Raw genomic sequence first — 17,906 nt, forward strand, 5'->3', positions numbered from 1 at the left:
GCGGGGCCTCGGCATCGAGGAGGAAAGGAGCTGGGAAGGCCGGGGGGGGAGGGACGGGGGGAGGAGGAGACGCGGCTGCGGGGACAGACCCGGAGGGAAGGATGAGAAGGGGACTCCAGCCGCCGGCCCCGGCAGCGCCGCCGCCCGCACCGTCCACGGACTCCAGAGCAGCCCCCGCCGCCTTCCCGGCCCGCTTTGCCGCCGGCACCTTCATCCAGATCCGCAGCACCGGCGCGGCGGCGGGGGCGCCCTGTGTTGTCTCCTCCGCCGCCGCCGCTTCCCAGGCTCCCGGTGCCTTTGCCCCGGCGGCGGATGGGGGCCAGCCCGCTGGCAGCTCGCTGTACTGCACCCCCCACGGACCCGCCGGCAGGACGGCGCTGCTGCAGCCCGCTCTCGGCGGAGGCGGAGGCCGCCCCCCGGTAATTTTGTTTTTCCCCCGTCCCCGCGGGAGGGTGAAGGGGACGGTGGGGGATCAGTGCCAGGCAGGCCCTCTCCCCGCCGCCGTCCGGGCCCGGGGGCGGGCGGGGGGGGAAGGGCAGGAAAGGCGGAGGCAGCGCTTTGTTGCAATAAACTTTCCTGCCTCCTTCCCCCCCCCCCCCCCCCTTCCCCCCCGCTGCCGGGTCTTATTTAAAAGGAAAAAAAAGAAAAAAAAAAAAAGGCGAGAGGAAAAAAGAAAAGGAGGGGTTTAAAAAAAAAATATCCCCCGCCACGTCCCGCCACACGGGTGCAAAGAGCGAGAAGCCGGCGGTGGGGAAGGGCCCTGCTTCCCCCGGGGCGGGGGGCCGGGCCGGGCCGTGCCCCGCCGGTGTCTCCGCTTCACCCCCGGAGCCGCCGGTGACGTCTGGCACACGTGCGCGGAGGCCGCGGCTGTGACTGGGAGCCGGGGCGGGCGGGGAGGGGGACGCCGCTTCCTCCTCCTCCTCCTCCTCCTCCCTCTGGCCTGGGACAGCCCGACCGCCGGCCGGCCGCCCCCGGCCCCCGTCGCTCTCGGAAATGCCCCTGCAGCAGGTCAGTGACTCGTGGGGCGGCGGCGCGCACCGACACCCCCTCCCCCCCCCCCGCCTTAAAATTTCCGCTCCCGTTTTAAAATTTTCCGCCTCCCCCTCCAAAAAAAAAAAATAAAATCCGTCTCTCCCCCCCCACTCGTGGGGTTTTCTTTGTCCTTGCTGTTTTCGGGTGCGCGCTTGGCCCTCGTGGGTGCCGCCGAGTTGTGGCGGGTGCGGGGCATCCCCGCCGGGCGGGGGTCGTGGACGCCGTGGGGGCTCACCTTCCCGCCGGAGGCAGGTGAGCCCCCCCGGTTTCCACGACCCCCGCCCGGCGGCGTGGGATCGTTAAACTCCCTCTCACCTCCTTCCCTCCCGCCCCGGTGCGCCCCTACTCGGGCAAAACGGGTTTTAGCACCCCCATCACCACCCCCCAGCCTCCCCTCCTCGGCATCCAGTCGGTGATGGTCCAGGTACCGGATGCTGCTCTAATTCCGAAATACTTTTACAAGAGCTTGGGAGCCGCGTTTGTGTCTTCGTGCAGCTGGGAGACCGGGAGGACGGTAGGAGTTGCCTTTCGCGTGGGCTTTTGCAGGTGTTGGTTGCTGAGGTAGTGATGGAAGTTTCAAGGCTCGTCAGAACCTATCCAAAGCTTTTTTTATTTTTTTTTAAATAAGCATCTTCGCTGTAAAAGTTAATTGATTTTTTTTGGTGCTCCTGGTCTTCAGCATATCCTAACGCTGCTCGGTGTCAAGCAGACTGGTTCAAGCCGCTTTGTAAATATTTGGCTGTCCTATGCAGAGGTTTGATTCCTGGAAGGTGGTGTTAAGTGAATACAAAGAGAAGTATACGTTACGGGATTGTTCGGGAAGAATAATTGTATGGTTTTTTTCAGCTTTGTGGGTGGGATGTTGGCAATGTAGGGAACTCCTAAAATTTCACCTTAATGGGTGCTACCTGTATGAATTTAGTGCGTTTTTTTTGGTATAGCGTTCACCTCTCTAACAGGAGGAACTCCTGGTCATAAAAACCTAGGAAGGCTTCTTTCCACCTTAAAGGTTGCTGCCTGCAAGAAAGTCCCCATGGAAGTTGTGAGTCTGTTGTATACCCTCAGCCACTGTGTTTACTTTAGGGAGAGGGGTGGGATGGCGGAGGAAGAGAGGGATCAGGTCACTGGTGTATACCTGCTCTGGCTGGCACCCTCCCAGGGTGATAAGCCATCTGTGGCACGTGCCAGGAAAGGGGCTGTGCATTCTGCTCTGCCCTGACAGCCATGCTCAAGCGTGTGCCCCTCTTGGAGCTGCGCTGGTTTGCCGCAGGCCCATCTTTCGTTAAGTAAGGCTGAAGTGCCCTAGTGCTCTGCCTCGTCTTTCTGCTCCACAAACTGCTTGGTGGGGAGACCATCCAGCCCTTCCGCAGTTCTCCGACTCCCACCTGGTTTTCCCCAAAACTCGCAGAGGCGTTTCTGGGACTGGGAGGCAAGGGTATTTTCCCAGTTGGCTCCTAGCTGAGCATTTTTTAGAAAGTGGTATTGGAAACTGGTTAGAGGAGTGAGAAAATGCTGGGTAGTTGAGGCAGTGAGCTCAGGCGAGTAGCACCAATATAAATTTAGCGCTTGATTAGTTGAGTTGCAAGTAGTGCATGGAGTCCGAGACCCCCAGCTGAAAACAAGGCCCTGCTATGCAAAAGACTGTAGGGATAAGTCTAGAATTTGGCCAGCACACCTGTGCTATGGTTAGGGTTATGAAAATGCTGTAGCTTTGCAGATGTAACTGCACTGGCAACCCACCCGTCACTTCCAAATATAAACTGGTATGACTGGAAAAGAGTCGGTACAGCAGTATAGTTTAGGCTGTTCAGGGAGGTGTTTGACTATATCAGCAAATTAAAAAGTTTAATTTGCCGAAGTAAGCTGCTTCCCCCCTGGGAATTCATTAGTTACTTATCTGTGTTTGTCTAAGTGTAACCCTGCTGGACAAGCCTTGAAAGGTGGCCTAGACCATAACAACAGGTGGCTCCAGCACCAGGACGATGAGAGTTTGTACACTCTTCCATCTCCCAAGTGGGTGTCTTGATACTGTCCAAAACCAGTTCCTTGCTCTGTTGCTGCCTGTTGTGGCAGCTCCTGCAGCCAAGGGTTGCTAACTGGGCTTTTGTACCCTGGGGAGCCCAGGCTCGGCGAGGCTCTGACCAGGCTGCCTGCCCTTTCAACTTGAGGAGCTTTTTCACCATTCCTGTGGAGTTAACAGAAAGTGTTACTGGGCATATCTAAAGCCCTCCTATGGCTTAAACGCAAGTGGTAATGAAGAATTAACCCTTGCAAAGTTACCTTCAGCTTGCGCTCCTGGGGAAGGCCTGAGCCTCTGGAGACAGGGGTCAGTGCTGCTGCAAGGGGAAGGCGATTCTGCGTCCTCCTGTGTCCTGCCGGGCGCTGGTGCCATTTCCCTTCTTCCATTCTGGAATCTCAGGCTTCCCAGGATGGAAAATTAACCCTGACCAAAACAAATAAATAAAAGTTTTTCTGCTGGGCAGGCAGGTTGAACCAGCTAATGGAGAGTTTGGTGAGTGCCAGGGACCATCAAGGGAAGGTGGTGGCCAGGGAGAGGGCACAGGAGTAGTGACGCTGTGCCATTTTGGTGGCAGTGAGCTTATGAATCAACTGGGCTCCTTATGTATACGTGGAGAAATTCATGTTTGATGAGGTACCCCAAAAGCATTCTTGCTGGTGTTGCCTTCTCGCTTGGTGTGAGAAAGTCAGTACCATTTGCAAATCCCAGTACTTAAAAATGGGACTGCTATAAAAGCAAGCTGCTCAAAATGTTTCTAATTCAAATAGTGGAGAATTTCTTACTGTCTTTGGGTTATAAAGATAAGCCTTTAAGAACAGGGCCATTTTCTTAGCCATGAGAAAATGCTTAAATGGAGACACCACCCACATGTTAAGTCCTTTTTAAAAGGGGCTAAATCCTCTTAACAAGAATATCTTTAGAGAACTCCTGTGGCCTTTAGATGACATGAGCTGTGGAGAGGCTGGTTCGGCATACTTCAGAAGGGGGCGGGAGGATTTACATTTCCAAACTGAATACTTAGCACCTCTCTCATTTTTCTGGTGGTTTAGAAAGCACCTCTTCCTCCCTCCTTCTCAGCAAGCCACAGCTGGAAAGGGAGAAAAATGGGGTAATGCACAGTCTCCTAGGTGTTGGGTAAAGGAACAGGCCAAAAAAGACATAAATACTGAACAAGGATCTAAGGTATGGGAGGAAAAACCTGTAAGTTGCGTAAAGGAAGTGGGTGGTTAACTAGGAGATTTTCTTTATTTTGCAGGAATAAAAAGGTCTGTCTGTGAAGACACAGGTGTCTTCATATTCAGACCCATTTTTGCATTTCTTTGCCTGGTAGTTTGTGTTATTAGGAATGAATGCTAGCATGAGTCTGGGGTCTTTGCTTTTTGAAGAGCAGTTGAGGGAGTTTCTTTGCTTTAAATCCATCTCCTCCAGCAACAGACTGCTTCTGAGCCCAAGGAAGTACCACAGTGTCCTTTGGCACAGCTGTCTGAGGAGAGTTCAGATGTATAAATCCTGATTGCCCTAACTGTGCCAACAAGCATCTAGTGGAAAGCAGGCATCCTAATAAAAAACATACAGAAATAGCCTGTAGCTTGCTGTGCTTGCTGACGGTGTCTTTGCTCTCCTCATGCAGAGTCCAGCTATGCTGGTGTGGCTCCATCTGTACCAGAACTACTGCAGTATGGTAGCCCCACGATGATAAGGACTTCTGGCAGGCTTCCATGAGCAGCTGAGCACTCAAAGGCTTTACTGTTGCTGGAAGGAGCAGGCTTTCTTCTCCCTCACCGTCTCTTCTGTAGCATCTCCTTTATCCTGCCTGTGGCCCACCAGTGGTCTTCCCTCACCTCTGGTGCTTAGGGACCATCCAGCTGCACTGGTGGGTTGGTTTTCTGCTACTTTAACAAGGTAAAAGAACTAGATCTGATGAGCATTAGTTCTGGCATTGTGGTAGGTATTGGCCATATGTGGTCCAAGATAGGATGAGTGAGATGAAGGAAGGAGACAGGAGCTTTCCCATGGTTTTGTGTTGAGGTATTAAACTGGCTCACCGATCCTCAGTTTTCAGAAGTTGGTCTTGCCTGTTTTCACCATGAAGGTATCTTCCTTGTGCCACCAGTCTGCTTGCCAAAGGCTGGATATGGGTCACTTTATGGCCAGTTTATTCTTCTGTAGAGACTGCCTCAACTGATTGAGCAATTCAAGGCATTTTCTTTCCCCTGATTTTTATCCCAGGTATGTTAGTGGTACTCTCTTAATTTTTAGAGTGTGCTCATTTGTGAGTACGTCCAGGCATTTTAAGAAAAAATAAAATCTTTAAATTTAGGAATGGCTGTATTTTGTGAGATGAAAGGTTCTCCCACTACTTCTCTGACTATGATTACGGCAAATGTTTGAGGAAGAAACACAAGAAGAGGGCTTGCACAGGACAGCTCTTCTATTTGCTTTGAGAGAGTGCTTCCTCAGTCAGAGGTTACAGTGAGTTTTATAGCTACCAGTGGCCTGTGACTTCTGTCTAAGCCCTGTCTGAATCTAGTTGTGGTTCTGATCTTAGGTAGCAGCAAGTTCTATCTATGATGTAGTATCTTCTACGAAAGAAACAAATAATTTTCTTTGTTTCTGCCTTTTTCTTATTTTTTTTCATTTTGAACTTGCTATCTGTAGTGTTGTTGGACGATACTAGATATTGTGGTAGGGGAAAATGATTTTCTCATATGTGTTTCTGTATAGTTTGACACATTATCTTCTGTCCTCAGGTGTCTTCTTCAAGCTGAAGAGTGCTAGACCACTTAAATTTCTCCTGATAGGAAAGCCATTAATGTTAAAGTAAAGGTGTCCTTTGATAAAAGAACCACCTGGGTGTGAAAACAAGCATGCCTGTTGGTTGTGAGTTTCCACTTGTGAAGCTTTTGGAGACTGGCAGCTTTGAAAGATGCTTTGAAGATGGTAGACCCAGGCCTGCAGGCCTAGCAGGAGCCAGAGACCCTTTCGGAGCCAGGTTGTTTCACAAGGTCTTAGCCTGGACCTGGTGCGGGAAACAGGAGGTGTGGAGCAGAGGGGATGAATGTGCCCAGCTACTGTGGGAATGACTCACTACAAAGCATAGGCTGCAAAAAGTAAAATGAGGTAGCGCTGTTTCTGTTCGGAGCCCCTGTCCTGTGGAGGCCAGTAGGTTCAGTGGGGCTGTGGGAGGGGAATCCAGGCCACTCCTCCTGTCCAGAGCACCGAGAGGGGGATTGGGTGAGAATTGAAGGTGAGCTTTTCTTAGTAGCTACAGGTATGACACCTTTCAACCCCTCATGCTTCACTTCTGATGGTGTGTGCTGGGCTGATGGCCATGGCCCTGGTGGCAGGGCTGGTCGTGGTGCTGCTGTGGAGCGGTGGGTGGGTGGCTTAGGCTTTAATCCTGGCTTGTGGAGGAGCTGTCTGCTAAGAATGGGTTGGAGACTGGCTTTGTTTCAGATGGGCTTATTGCACTGATGGTGGTAAGGTAGATCCAGCCCTGCCCAGAGCGAGGCCTCAGCAGATGGAAAGCTCTTCTTAGTGTAACTAAATCTCCAGGTTTTACAGCCTCTGCAAATAATCTCATTTACAGCTGGCAGCACTGAGTGTGTATATATGGTGGCAACTCTCATCCTTACGAATGACTAAGTTAGACTTCAGGCTTTTGTTTTGGCTGGCAGAGTTAATCACTTCCTGCATTATTTTTCAAGAGCAAAATTGTATTTGCTGCGATGGGGAGAAGAAACCCCCTTCACGTGCCCAGGGGCAGTAGTGTGTGGTGGGAGGGGGGCTGCTGTTGAAGTATTTGGACTAGGTTTCAATTTCAGTTCTGTTTGAAGACAGATTTGGCAAAATTGCCCAAATTATCACATCTTTATAAAAGGGAACTATTTCACTTCTGTTTTCCTCAAGTAAGTTGGTCCAAAACCACACTTGGAAGTGCTATGCCTGGCATAGGTGTCTCTTCAAGTACTATGCTGTCTGCTTGGATGGTGCAACTATTTGCTGGATCTCATGGCATTTGTGGAGTTCTTAATGCCTTGTGGGCTCAAGGTGAACTGTGGTAAATGTTTCTGTCTGCAAGCCCTGCAAAGGGAGAAGACAAGAGTTTGACTAGGTGTTGACAAAGCTGGAGCATACTGAAAATGGCCTCTGCTGTGTTGTAGGAGTATACTACTTCATGCGTTTTAGTCTTTCTTCTATACGTATATGAATGTGTATGCACGTCATCTTTTATACATCTCAAATGTGTTGGTAATTGTTTGCAAACTGAACTTGCCTGAGGTTAATGGCATGTGTTGTGTCTCTCTTGTCCTACTTACGAATGTAAACAGTTGTTGACCTGTTACAGTGTGAAAACTAACACACTAACTCTATCAGTGCTGCATGTGCATGCCCTGCAGCTTTCAGACTGCTGTACCGAGGTCTTTTGCTTAGTACCAAGCTAGGAAGGAAAGGTGAAGCACTGAAGATCACCTTTTCAGAATCAGCCAGGCATCTCTTCTGTGACTGTGTTGAGTTAGGGAGGCAAGTATGGCTTTTGTTCATTCCACAGGGATGTCAATGACGATCTCTAGAAGTAAAACCTGTATCCTGTTTTGTCACTTCGTTTAGGTAGGAGACTTAGTTTGATCACCTGAATCTACTTTCAAGATTTCATCCAACTTGTATGTGGCTGCATCTAGGCCCAGAAGTGATCACTACGTAAGGCTGATGGCATTTTCAAATGTCCTACTGCCAGGATCTAGGAGATGCTTTTTGGAAGGATGCTTGGTGCTTCCTGTGATGTTCAGTTGCAGTACTTCAGATGTTGGGTCCTTGGTATCTTGACCTTTATATAAACAAGTTACTGTTAAAAGTAGAAGCTGCTATTATTTTGACTTTCATTTCTATATCTTTACAACAGAATTTTATAGTCTCATCACATAGACATTGCAAGCCACTAGTTGTTTGCAAAGATGTGTAAAAACTTGTAGAAAATATCTAAACAACTATTTTTGGTAAAAATAAATTGTACCAGGAAACTAGGTAACAAGAGGTGTCTGCTTAGCCTTGGCTCCTTCAACTCCAGTGTTCCTACTCCGAGTTGTGGTATGTGTGTGTTGGTTAATGTATGCATAGATTCTAGAAGTAATTTTAATTAACTTATTAAAAGACTTTCTCTTTACAGTGCTATTCTGTTGGGATTTTTTTGTGTGTGGTAGTGTGGTTTTTTTTGGTTGTACAGCTGTTGGTTCAAAGGTTGTTGTATATTGCATAACGTAGTGCTAGAAAGTGGGGGTGGAAAGAAACTCATTGGCAAATGTCCTTCCTTGTTCATTAAGGTGACTTAGAAGTCTCTGGTTTAGGTCTCAATGGTGGCTGTCACCATGAAGTGCAAGAATCAAATTTTTATATATTGTCAGGCTTATAGATTTACTCTACTAGTCGTCTCTATATATGACATTCTCTTAATTTTGGTTCTACCTGTTAAATAGAAAATCTTCTTAAAATTGGAGTGCAGTAACAGATGTTACTTTTTTCTGCAAGCTACCGTATCTGGACTGTAGGATTTCATGTTTTTTACACATCTTAAACTACAGATGTAATTTTAGAGTGAAGCACTTCTCCATAGAGTGAGTGTACTATGCTCTATAAAACTTAGCTTTCAAATCTGCCTTGCATGTCGTTCAGAAACAAACTGGAATGTAGACTTGCTTGCATCCCTTTCACCTAGACTCCCATTTAAAGCGGTGTCATCTGGCAAATTTCAGGTGTGGAATTAAAAAAGTAACCTCTTGGCCTGGCATTTATATTGGTACAGCCCATTTAAGTTGACAGTAGGCTTCTGGCTTTATGGATGTTACCACAGTGTGAGTAGATAAGTATGTAAAAATATAAAATTATGTGCAAAAAGGGTTTTGCCTTGTACCATAGGTGGAACGGCGGTTTCTGTGCATCAGGTTGTCTACTGTATACTGGAAAATACATGCTTTAAGGAGCAGGCCTGAAGGGTTTGCTGCATTCTCTGTCTGCTTCTATAATGGAAACTGGGCTTTCCTTCACCCTGTGCTTGGGCTTTTTTAACAGCTGCCAGTTTTAAAGTCGTTTTTCCAACCAGAGACACTAGAAATGGAATTATATGGAATTGAGTGATGCTAGTAACCTAATATTGCCTTCACTACTTGTTTTCTTGTCTTGCTAACTCTGGAATTAAATGGCAATTACCATGTATATATGCTGGTGTTATTTTGCCTTGCCAGTGTTGTGTTTTTAGACAGCGTTGGTCCCACACATTGACAGTCATTTTTTTGTCCCTGTACAGTAAGCTAGTTCACACTTTGTCTAATGTCTTCGCATAGCAGGAATTGATGTTAGTTACAGCTCTCACAGAAGGCTTTTGTATGGCAGTATCTGAAAGCTGTCTTGTTGGAGCTTTTATCAAGGCTATTGCAATGAGGCCATTATCCCTGCTCATGGTGAACATAGATATTCGCAGAAATTTTTATAATAATGCTTAGTAAGTGGCATGCTGGTAAAGAGTGACAATGCTGAAGTGGTACAGAAATAATACCCGAGGTGGCAGCCATGCCGTGGTGGAGTGTTATCTGGCCTTGCAGACTGGGAACAGGGTGGAAGAGAACCCTGCACCGGGCAGACGGAGGGTGGTGATCAGGGCTATCGCAAGCATGAATAATCCTGGCTGTCGGCTCAGCAGAATAAAGTTCTACTTTTCATGGTAAGACTTTTATCGAGCAGCTCCAAGTAACCCAGATCCAAAATGCTGTATAATGGTTCTGCACCTCCTTTTTTTTTTTTTTCTGCACGGTATCTGTCACCTAAAAATGTTTCTTGAGAGTTATGTAAAACTGAGTTGGAGTTGGGTGAGAGGAAGCCGAAACTTCACAACTCTGCTGTAGTAGTCTTTTTAAGCACAAACCTCTTGAGCCAGTAGAAAAGACAACTTACTACTTGAGGTGGGGGCAGGGAGGACTTCAAAAATTATAATAGCATTTTCACTGGCTGCTTTGTCTTGACACTGGGTATTTCACTGAGTTGATTGTTTTTTTGCCCCTCAGGAATTGGGGGTTAGAAAAAGCTCTTTTGTAGAAGACATTGTCCCGAAAGCATAAGCAAGTTGCTCGTTTTCCTTCTCTGGTTCTTAATCATAAGAGCTGCCTTTGATGATTTTTTTCCCACCTCAAATTAGCAGTTTATTTATAACATGCTAATGTTCTGCATGCCCGTTGGTATTAATGTTCTGTCGTGCTGAGCTGAGAATTGTTCTCTAGAAAACTGACACTGTGAAGATGACATAAATGAACATGGGAAATTGCGTATGAAAATTCAGGTGGCTTTTGGTATGACTTTGGTTCACACTTCTTTCTATAAAATCACTTAAGTTTCCTTGCTGATTTCACCTGTTAGTCACATTTGTGGTGCTGGTTTTTATTTGTTACTTAAAGAAAAATGCATGCCATTGACTTTTGGCATCCTTGCTACCCTTTCATTTCTGTTGGCATACTTCTCCATGATAGTCTTCTGCACACTGCTGCCAGCTACTGCCTTGGATTGCAGGCAGGGGAGTGAGGAACTTGAGGGGGTATTTCCCCCTTCTCAAGGCCCTTGCAACAACCATTTCACAACTGAGAGCCTGCAAGGCCCCTGCAGGAAGATTTTTCCAGATCTAGGGGTTAGCAGTATCCCTCCCAGTGGTCCTCTGCTTCAGCTGCTCTACAGAAAGACTGGGGAGCGTTCAAAGACCAGACCATGTGACACAGGGTGTCTTGTGCATGGAGGAAATGGTAAAATAAAAACACATCCCATGAGTTGCTGTACTTGAAGCCATGTGCTTTGTAGGTATTTACAGGAAAAGTGGTAAAGAATGGTGCAAGATCATTTGGAGGCCTCCACCATTGTTGGCTGGTGACCTGTTCCCTAAAGATGCTCTTCATGTTGCTGCTGGCCTTGGGTTGCTGAAGTCCTTCCCTTTTCTCTTCTTGGTTACATCATGCTTTTGCTGAATATGTGATAAGTGAATGTAACAGTAGTGAACAAGTTGCATGCTATTAGCTAGATATTAAGGTTAGGTACAGTCTTCTGTGGACAGAAATAAGTTAATACTTAGAAGGTTTCTTTTGTGGTTTTTTGGGAGGTGTCAGAAATCCGCTTTGCTGTGAAGGGGAATGGTTAGGGGATTCCAGAGACTGGCATATTTAAATTTAAAAAAAAAAAAAAAGAGAAAAGCAAGCTTGTAGGCAGGCAAATACCCCTTATTCAGAGAAAGCCATATGTTCAGGATACTATCCTTAGTGTGATTTATTTGCTTCAGAATTAGGAAAGAGGGTTGCTAGGAAGAAGAAGATGCATTTGATTCTTCCACCTTAAAGAATTTTATAAGGGCAATTACTGTCTCCCTCCTTTCTTCCTCCTTCCTAGTCCTGGAGAATAATCAATTTAGCAATAAGTCAGAGCAAGCAAAAATGTGATTGTTCTCATCTGCAATGCAGACACTATGACAGACTCTCTCTTTAAGGCCAAAATCAGGTATTTCTGCCTCAGTGAATCAGGAGTTATCAAGTCATTCACTGTTCAGTAAGAAAGGATCAGAATTTCAGCCTTTTTATTTTCCCCTTCAGTTTTGCCTAGTTTTTGTTTAATACCCTTTAGCTCTTTCAACGTCCTCAGTGCCATTTTGAACACTTCCCTACTTCCTCCAAGCAGTGAAGCAGCACCAGTTGTGCCAGACAGACATTGTATCTGTTGCTAGTACTTCCTTTGAAGTGGAGAAATGTTGCTTTCCCAGCCATTTGAAGAGCTTGGTCGCCTCAGCATGTGAAGAGCAGCCCTCAAACTCTGCTTGTCTGGCAGTTGAGAAGGGAGGAATCTCCTTCAGACCTTGCAGGGAGAAAACTCTAGGCATCTGTGAGATGCTATAGTATATCTGGCTAAAAATATCAGATACTTGAGCTTGCCTATTGACTTGTTTGATGGCAATGCCTCATTGAAATGGAACAAGCCAATAGATTGGAATGGCTTTACACTTGGACTTTGTGTGATAGTGCAATGACACAACAGGGGTGGCATAAAGATCCCTGTAAATGTACTTGCCCAGCAGGGCTGCCCCAGCTCTTTGCGTGGTTGTGCAAGCATGGCATGCAGAAAAGACTAGGGACAGCCTGCCTGCCAGCAGCTGTAATGGTCCTGGAAGGTTTGCTTTCCTCCTGAAAAGCTGGTGTCAGATACCGTGTCTAAATTCAGCCCCGGACCCTTTGGTTATTGTTGCACAAACTGTGCAAAAATTTATTGTTCTTCTGCTGTGAAGTTATGCCAAACACCTTCTTTAAGTAATTCCCCTCTCCCTGCGTGCCAGAGATGGTGCTTTTTGTCCTCTTTGTTGCTCTGCCTCATGTTTGTGTGCCCCTCCATGACTGCATGGGCATGAGCCCCAGCATGAAGCAGGTGCAGGGATCTTCTCAGCTAGAACCTTTTTAGATACTCTCATCTTGAAATAAGAGTGTGGGAAGGTACACGGTCTGCTCTTCTCTGAGGAAGAATGTGTAATGTAACTTGGTGTATTAGTCTGAACTGAGGTGGGTGCACGGGTCAGGACTGATGCTGTGGCACACTTAGGTGGAGATCTTTATGCACATGTTACTACAAGTCTAGCAATTTGTGCACCTGCACCCCATGCATGTAAAACCGGAATTTTTTGGATAGTAATATTGGTCAGGGCCATGACTACTTGCTTTCTTGTTCTTGTGTGTAACTGTGTGGAGAAAATTCAGCTTTCACTTAGCTTCCTATTGCTTTCAGAGGTGGAGTTGAAACTGAATTTCTTAGGTCTGCTTTGACTACCATCACATGGTTGTGGTATCCCAACCTGATTTTTCTTTTCAGAAAAAGGGTCCAAAACTGCGCGTGTTTCACTCCGTCCATTTTGGGTGGCACTGATCCTTTTTAAAGACAAATTTAGGAGCTTCTCTTGTGAGAAGCTACACTTGCAGATACTCCAAGTATCTGCTGGTGGGTTTGTGGAGATTGTGTTGTCTTCAGACTTGCTTTCTGAGGGGACAAACTGCTAGTCCTGCCACCAGATCAGCCAGCTGCGTGTAGCATCTTGACTATGGCTGAGACTGGATTATTGATCTCAGTGATGTGAACTTCAGATTGCAAAGGAACTGATGAAGGCTTTTGATTGTTCAAACAAAAAGACAGGACATATACATATACAGCCTTGGGGCTTGTGAGGGCTGAGCAGGGGTCCTTTTCATGAGCAGTGGAATGAGGTGTGTGCTGGGGATCTTAAGGAGCTGGGCTTTTGCTTTTCTGGTTTAACTAGCTACTTGTATCTCCCCTGGCACAGTGAAATTGTGTCAGTTGCTTTACTAAGCATTTTTATCCAGATTACTAATTTTGACAAAATGTTTTGTTTTTTTTTAAGTTTGGTATCGGTATCTTTAAGAAGGCAGGCCAGTGATGTGATTTGGGTAAGAACCTTTTACAGTTGCAATATGGAATTCTTTCACCTTAATGAGAGAAGGCAGTGGTTTGAGCATACGCCAGTATGCCTTTCCAGAGCTGTGATACTGCTGAACCACAGTGGAAATCTGGAACCATAACGACACAGCTTATAGGAAGCTTGACTCCCTGCATTTAACCACAAATGTGGTCAATCTTAGGAGAGGCAATAACGGAGAGGAAGAAAGGTGGTAGCATTTGATTAGCTTTGTTCTCCTTGTTTTCTGCAGTGCATCTGATGGATACAGCTCCAGCTGTGAGAAGAGTGATAATATTGCTGACTGATGGTTCCAATTTCTTCCTTGTTACACTTTGAAGATAATCTTTTAGGGTAGATATAACAAGACTTGCTTTCAGCATATTAAATTTAGTAGTCACATACTATTATTAAACGGTTGTGCTGCTTTGTAAACTGCTCAGTATTTCTGAAGACAATACATATAGAAGAGGATTAAATACCATGTCAAGATCCTTCAGGTCATCACTAGCTTCATCTGGGGACTGAAACACAAAGCCATCCAGTCGTGACAAGTACCTGCTGTGGGTGAGTGAGGGAGAGAGGTCTTCCTGTTGCTCCTCATCATTGTGCCCCAAACTAACATGTTAGATTTGTTTGGTTCAGCAGCACAGGAATGGCTGTTCGTCTTGGAGACGAAAATACCCTCCTGCTTCCTATCTGCATGTTCTCAGAAATGAAATGTAATCCTCTCATAATCAGGGTAACCTTAATTACCTGCTGGGGTAGGAAGGAAAAGACAAATTGGGAATAGGGTCTGTGCTACTAGGAGTGCTTGCTGTGAGGGGATTTCCTGGAACCATCCTGGGAGATGCTTTGGGGATGTGGTTTCACATCCAGCTTACAGTTGATCCGAGTCGGTGCCACCATGAGCAGGGTCATGCTGCCCTCCCTCCCTGCTCACGAGGTCCCACCGCCTCCCTGCATCGGCACCCGCCCTCGTATGGCCCCGCACTTGGCCGGGCCAGGGACCTGCTCCAGCTGAAAGTTAACACTGGGCGAGCGATTAGTTTTCAGCCCGGCGAGCTCCCCAGCCCAGCTGGCAGCGTGTCTGGGGTGGAGGCGGCCGGCGGGGGCTGCCTGCCTTGGCAGCAGGGTCCCGAGGTGCACCCTTGGCTGCAAATGCCCGCGGGCCGGGCGTGCTCCCCACGCGTGGGATGCCTCGCTTGGCGTGACAGCAGACCGAGAGCAAGAGCCTCGCTGTGTGTGCGACCTTAGCATCTAGAAGTGGGGTGGAGTTGTGCGTAATGAAAACCTAACAGATGGCTCTCTAAAGAAATAGGCAGCTTTTGTGCTGTTACTTACTGCTTGGGTTACTGACCGCGTGCAGCTGCTGGTGCCTTGCCGGCAGCACCCAAAGGCTGGAGGGAACTTGCATGCTCTCCCCATCTCCAGCTTTCAGCTTTGAAAGGCTTGGGGGCAGTTTACGGCTTTTGTGAGCACGCGGAGGAGTAACCGTGGCTGCAAATGTTCTCAATTTGCAGAGGAAAATCCACAGTTGCTTAAACTGAGAATCTGCATTTTCTCAGCGCTGTGTTTGCACTGTGCCTTGTACATTCGGCTTCCAAGTCCCTGACCAAGGCTCCCAGGCTACATGTAATTTAATTACAGTCTGATGGCTGGCATTGAAGTAGTTGAAGATATAAATGTAATTTGTGCCTAAAAGTTATGTATGTAGTGAGCTTGTAATACTGGAGACTTTCTCCAAAATCGCTATCGGGAAATACCTCCTGAGGGAAGACTGGCTATGCTGCTTTGACAGATAGAGTTGCTCTAAGCAGGGCTTTAACATGACTGGTTTTTAACAGCTGAAAGTAAAGGCGTTGTGTCTTGCACAAGAGGTCACAGAAACTCTGGAGATAGCAATTGGTATGGCTTTTACTGCTAATAGCTGCAGCTACAGCTAAGGGGCTTATCTTGCATGGGTTATGAACATGGGAAGGCTCATAGAGCTTCTGGTCACATGAGTGGTAGTGAACACGAGTCATGCAGAGCTCATCAAGGAAGGTTGAGCTTCATGACTGCACTCATAGCATAGTCTCCTTTCTGCCCCTCAAGTGGAGAGATGAAGCCAGCCTGCATGGTGGCAAGAGCACCCAGAGCTCTGCTTATTCTATACTGCTGCAGAATTTGGCCCTTGTGACCAAAATACACGGCTGAATTTTGGCTTCAGCTTAAAAGGAGGTGTATCATTTTGGTTGTAAGGAAACCTTCATGTACAACCTCAACTACTGTGGTACTAAGTAACTTTGGAGACACCCTGTAATTAATAAGGCTGCAAAATAAGAGTTATCACTTTAATCTGTTACTAATTTAAAACATAACTATTTCATTATTGATTACTTCAGCAAAAAACTTCAGATGTGTTTATCTCGCCATCCTCTGACATGCTGCCCGCTGTCAGAAGCCTCAGCTCTCCCCACAGCAGCTGCCAAAATTTCCATCTTTTTCCCAGTACTTTCTTTAGCACCATTGTGCATTGAAGCATTTGCAGGATGGTAAAATGTGAAAGCTGTGTAGCATTCCAATTCAGTTTGGAATTCAGTTTTTTACACAGGGAACGCTGTAACTCTGCCGTATTTACTTTCTTGTATTTAATTCAATAAAATGTATTTACCTGAAGCGGACAGAAAATTTCCAGTTTGCTGTGGAAAGCATAGGGCCACGCTGCAGAACTTGTTCCAAGTTACGCTGAGTGTGAGGGCTTCTTGCCAGTGCAAAATGCTCAGTGCAAAGGGAAGTTGGGAATAAGAAGACTCTCGCTGCTATCATCAACAGGCGCCTGTTGAAAGGGTGGAGGTTATGGATGTCAAAACAAGACAACAGATTTTTGGGTTTTTTGAGTTTTATACTTCCAAGACAAACTGATGACTGGCAAAGCAGGTTTCTTACAAGACTGTCTTTAAAATGCTTTTGTTTTATCTTGGGTAAGAACTTGCAGTCTCAGATACTGAAATGTAGAGAAGTTTTTTTAGGTGATCTTGACTTTACAGTTTGATATAATTTGGAATTAGAGTTGGGAAAACAAATAGTGTAGAAAATGAGGATTGATTTTTTTTTTTTATTTTTTTCTATTTTTTTTTAAATTTTCTTAAGAATCTACCACATTGCTTTTTAGCAATGAAGGAAATCTACAGGCTGGTGGAGGCTTCCTGTGGCTGCCCTGAGTTCTCTTACCATTCCTCCTGCTGCTAAGAGAATAAAGCTGTTGTCCTTCCTATCCATGTACCTTTGAGAAAGGCCATCATACACAGGCTATTTTTGATCCTATTCCCTTCCATAATTATATGTAGCTTTTAGAAATCTGTCTGGATGGAAAGATCCTGTGTGCTTTGGAAGGTCTCATTTGATCTAAATTTAAGGATGTCTCATGTCCAGTTGTGAAACTTGTTATTTTAGTTTGCCCTACCTACAGCTTTTACTAAAACAAGAGGAAAAGGATGAAGAGACTGAAAAGTGTGTGTAAGAGGAGGGACAGATGACTTATAAGTGGGACTGCATTTGATAATGAGAAGGATCAAGGTGTACTGATCTTAAGAGAAAGCTATGGTTTTTGTGAAGAAGGCACAGTTCAATCATATGGTCATTTATCTTCTGAACAGATTAAGGTACATTTGTAGAAGAACTCATAAGCCTGAATTGAGTAGGTAATTTTGAAGAGAGAAGAAATCTATTTAAAGAAAGGAATTTTTAGTGCAGCCTTTAATAGGTGATATTTTAGTGCTAGATTCCACTGGAAGACTTCTCCAGGCTTCTGGAAAATCCCATTTAGCTGTCCATTGCCTACGGGATAGTTCTAATAACCGCACAGTTATACAACAAGGCAGGTAGCAGAAACAGAAAGAGGGGAAGGCAGCAGTGCAAGAAGCCAAATGGGCTTTCTCTGAACTGTAGGCTGCAGTGAATAGAAATTAAAGCTTATGAATAGACACCTGAGTTTCTGCTTTCATCCTAGATGCCATCTCTCTTAGCTCTGCTAATGTTCTGTTCTTCCAGTCTCATTCTGGCATCCATAAAATTTCCCTAAAACTTGGTATGTTCAGCAGTCTTGAAATAACCTTTTCTGTAGGGTTTAAGTAGTGTGCAATTATAAGCATGGAGTTCTGTATGCAACACGGCAAAAAGTGCTTATGGTGTTTTTTAAAATGTTTACTAGCAGTATCCAACAACTAGCTCTTCCCACTTTCACCCTTATTCTTTTCCTGCCTTTCTTCTCCACCAACCAAAAGCTAAAAGATGACAGTGTAGCTGTCAGACATGTGAATGAAGCCGATAGAAAAGGCATTTAACTTTGTAAAGCATTTTGATTTAAAAAAAAGTAACTGTTGGTATGGCTTTGGA

At 46.0% G+C, this 17,906-nt stretch overlaps 1 protein-coding gene across 2 annotated transcripts in view; it reads left to right on the top strand.

Moving 5' to 3' along the window:
* The first annotated feature begins 683 nt into the window (after nucleotides 1-683).
* E2F3 (E2F transcription factor 3) overlaps nucleotides 684-17,906 on the top strand; it is a 46,881-nt gene continuing 29,658 nt past the window's right edge. For both annotated transcript variants that reach the window (XM_074899747.1, XM_074899748.1), the window contains exon 1: nucleotides 684-1,008. In XM_074899747.1, the coding sequence (XP_074755848.1) occupies nucleotides 994-1,008 (15 nt within the window). In that variant the 5' untranslated portion in view covers nucleotides 684-993. The remainder of the gene's footprint in view (nucleotides 1,009-17,906) is intronic.

This window comes from Athene noctua, chromosome 2 (assembly GCF_965140245.1).
Source record: "Athene noctua chromosome 2, bAthNoc1.hap1.1, whole genome shotgun sequence".
Lineage (NCBI taxonomy): Eukaryota > Metazoa > Chordata > Aves > Strigiformes > Strigidae > Athene > Athene noctua.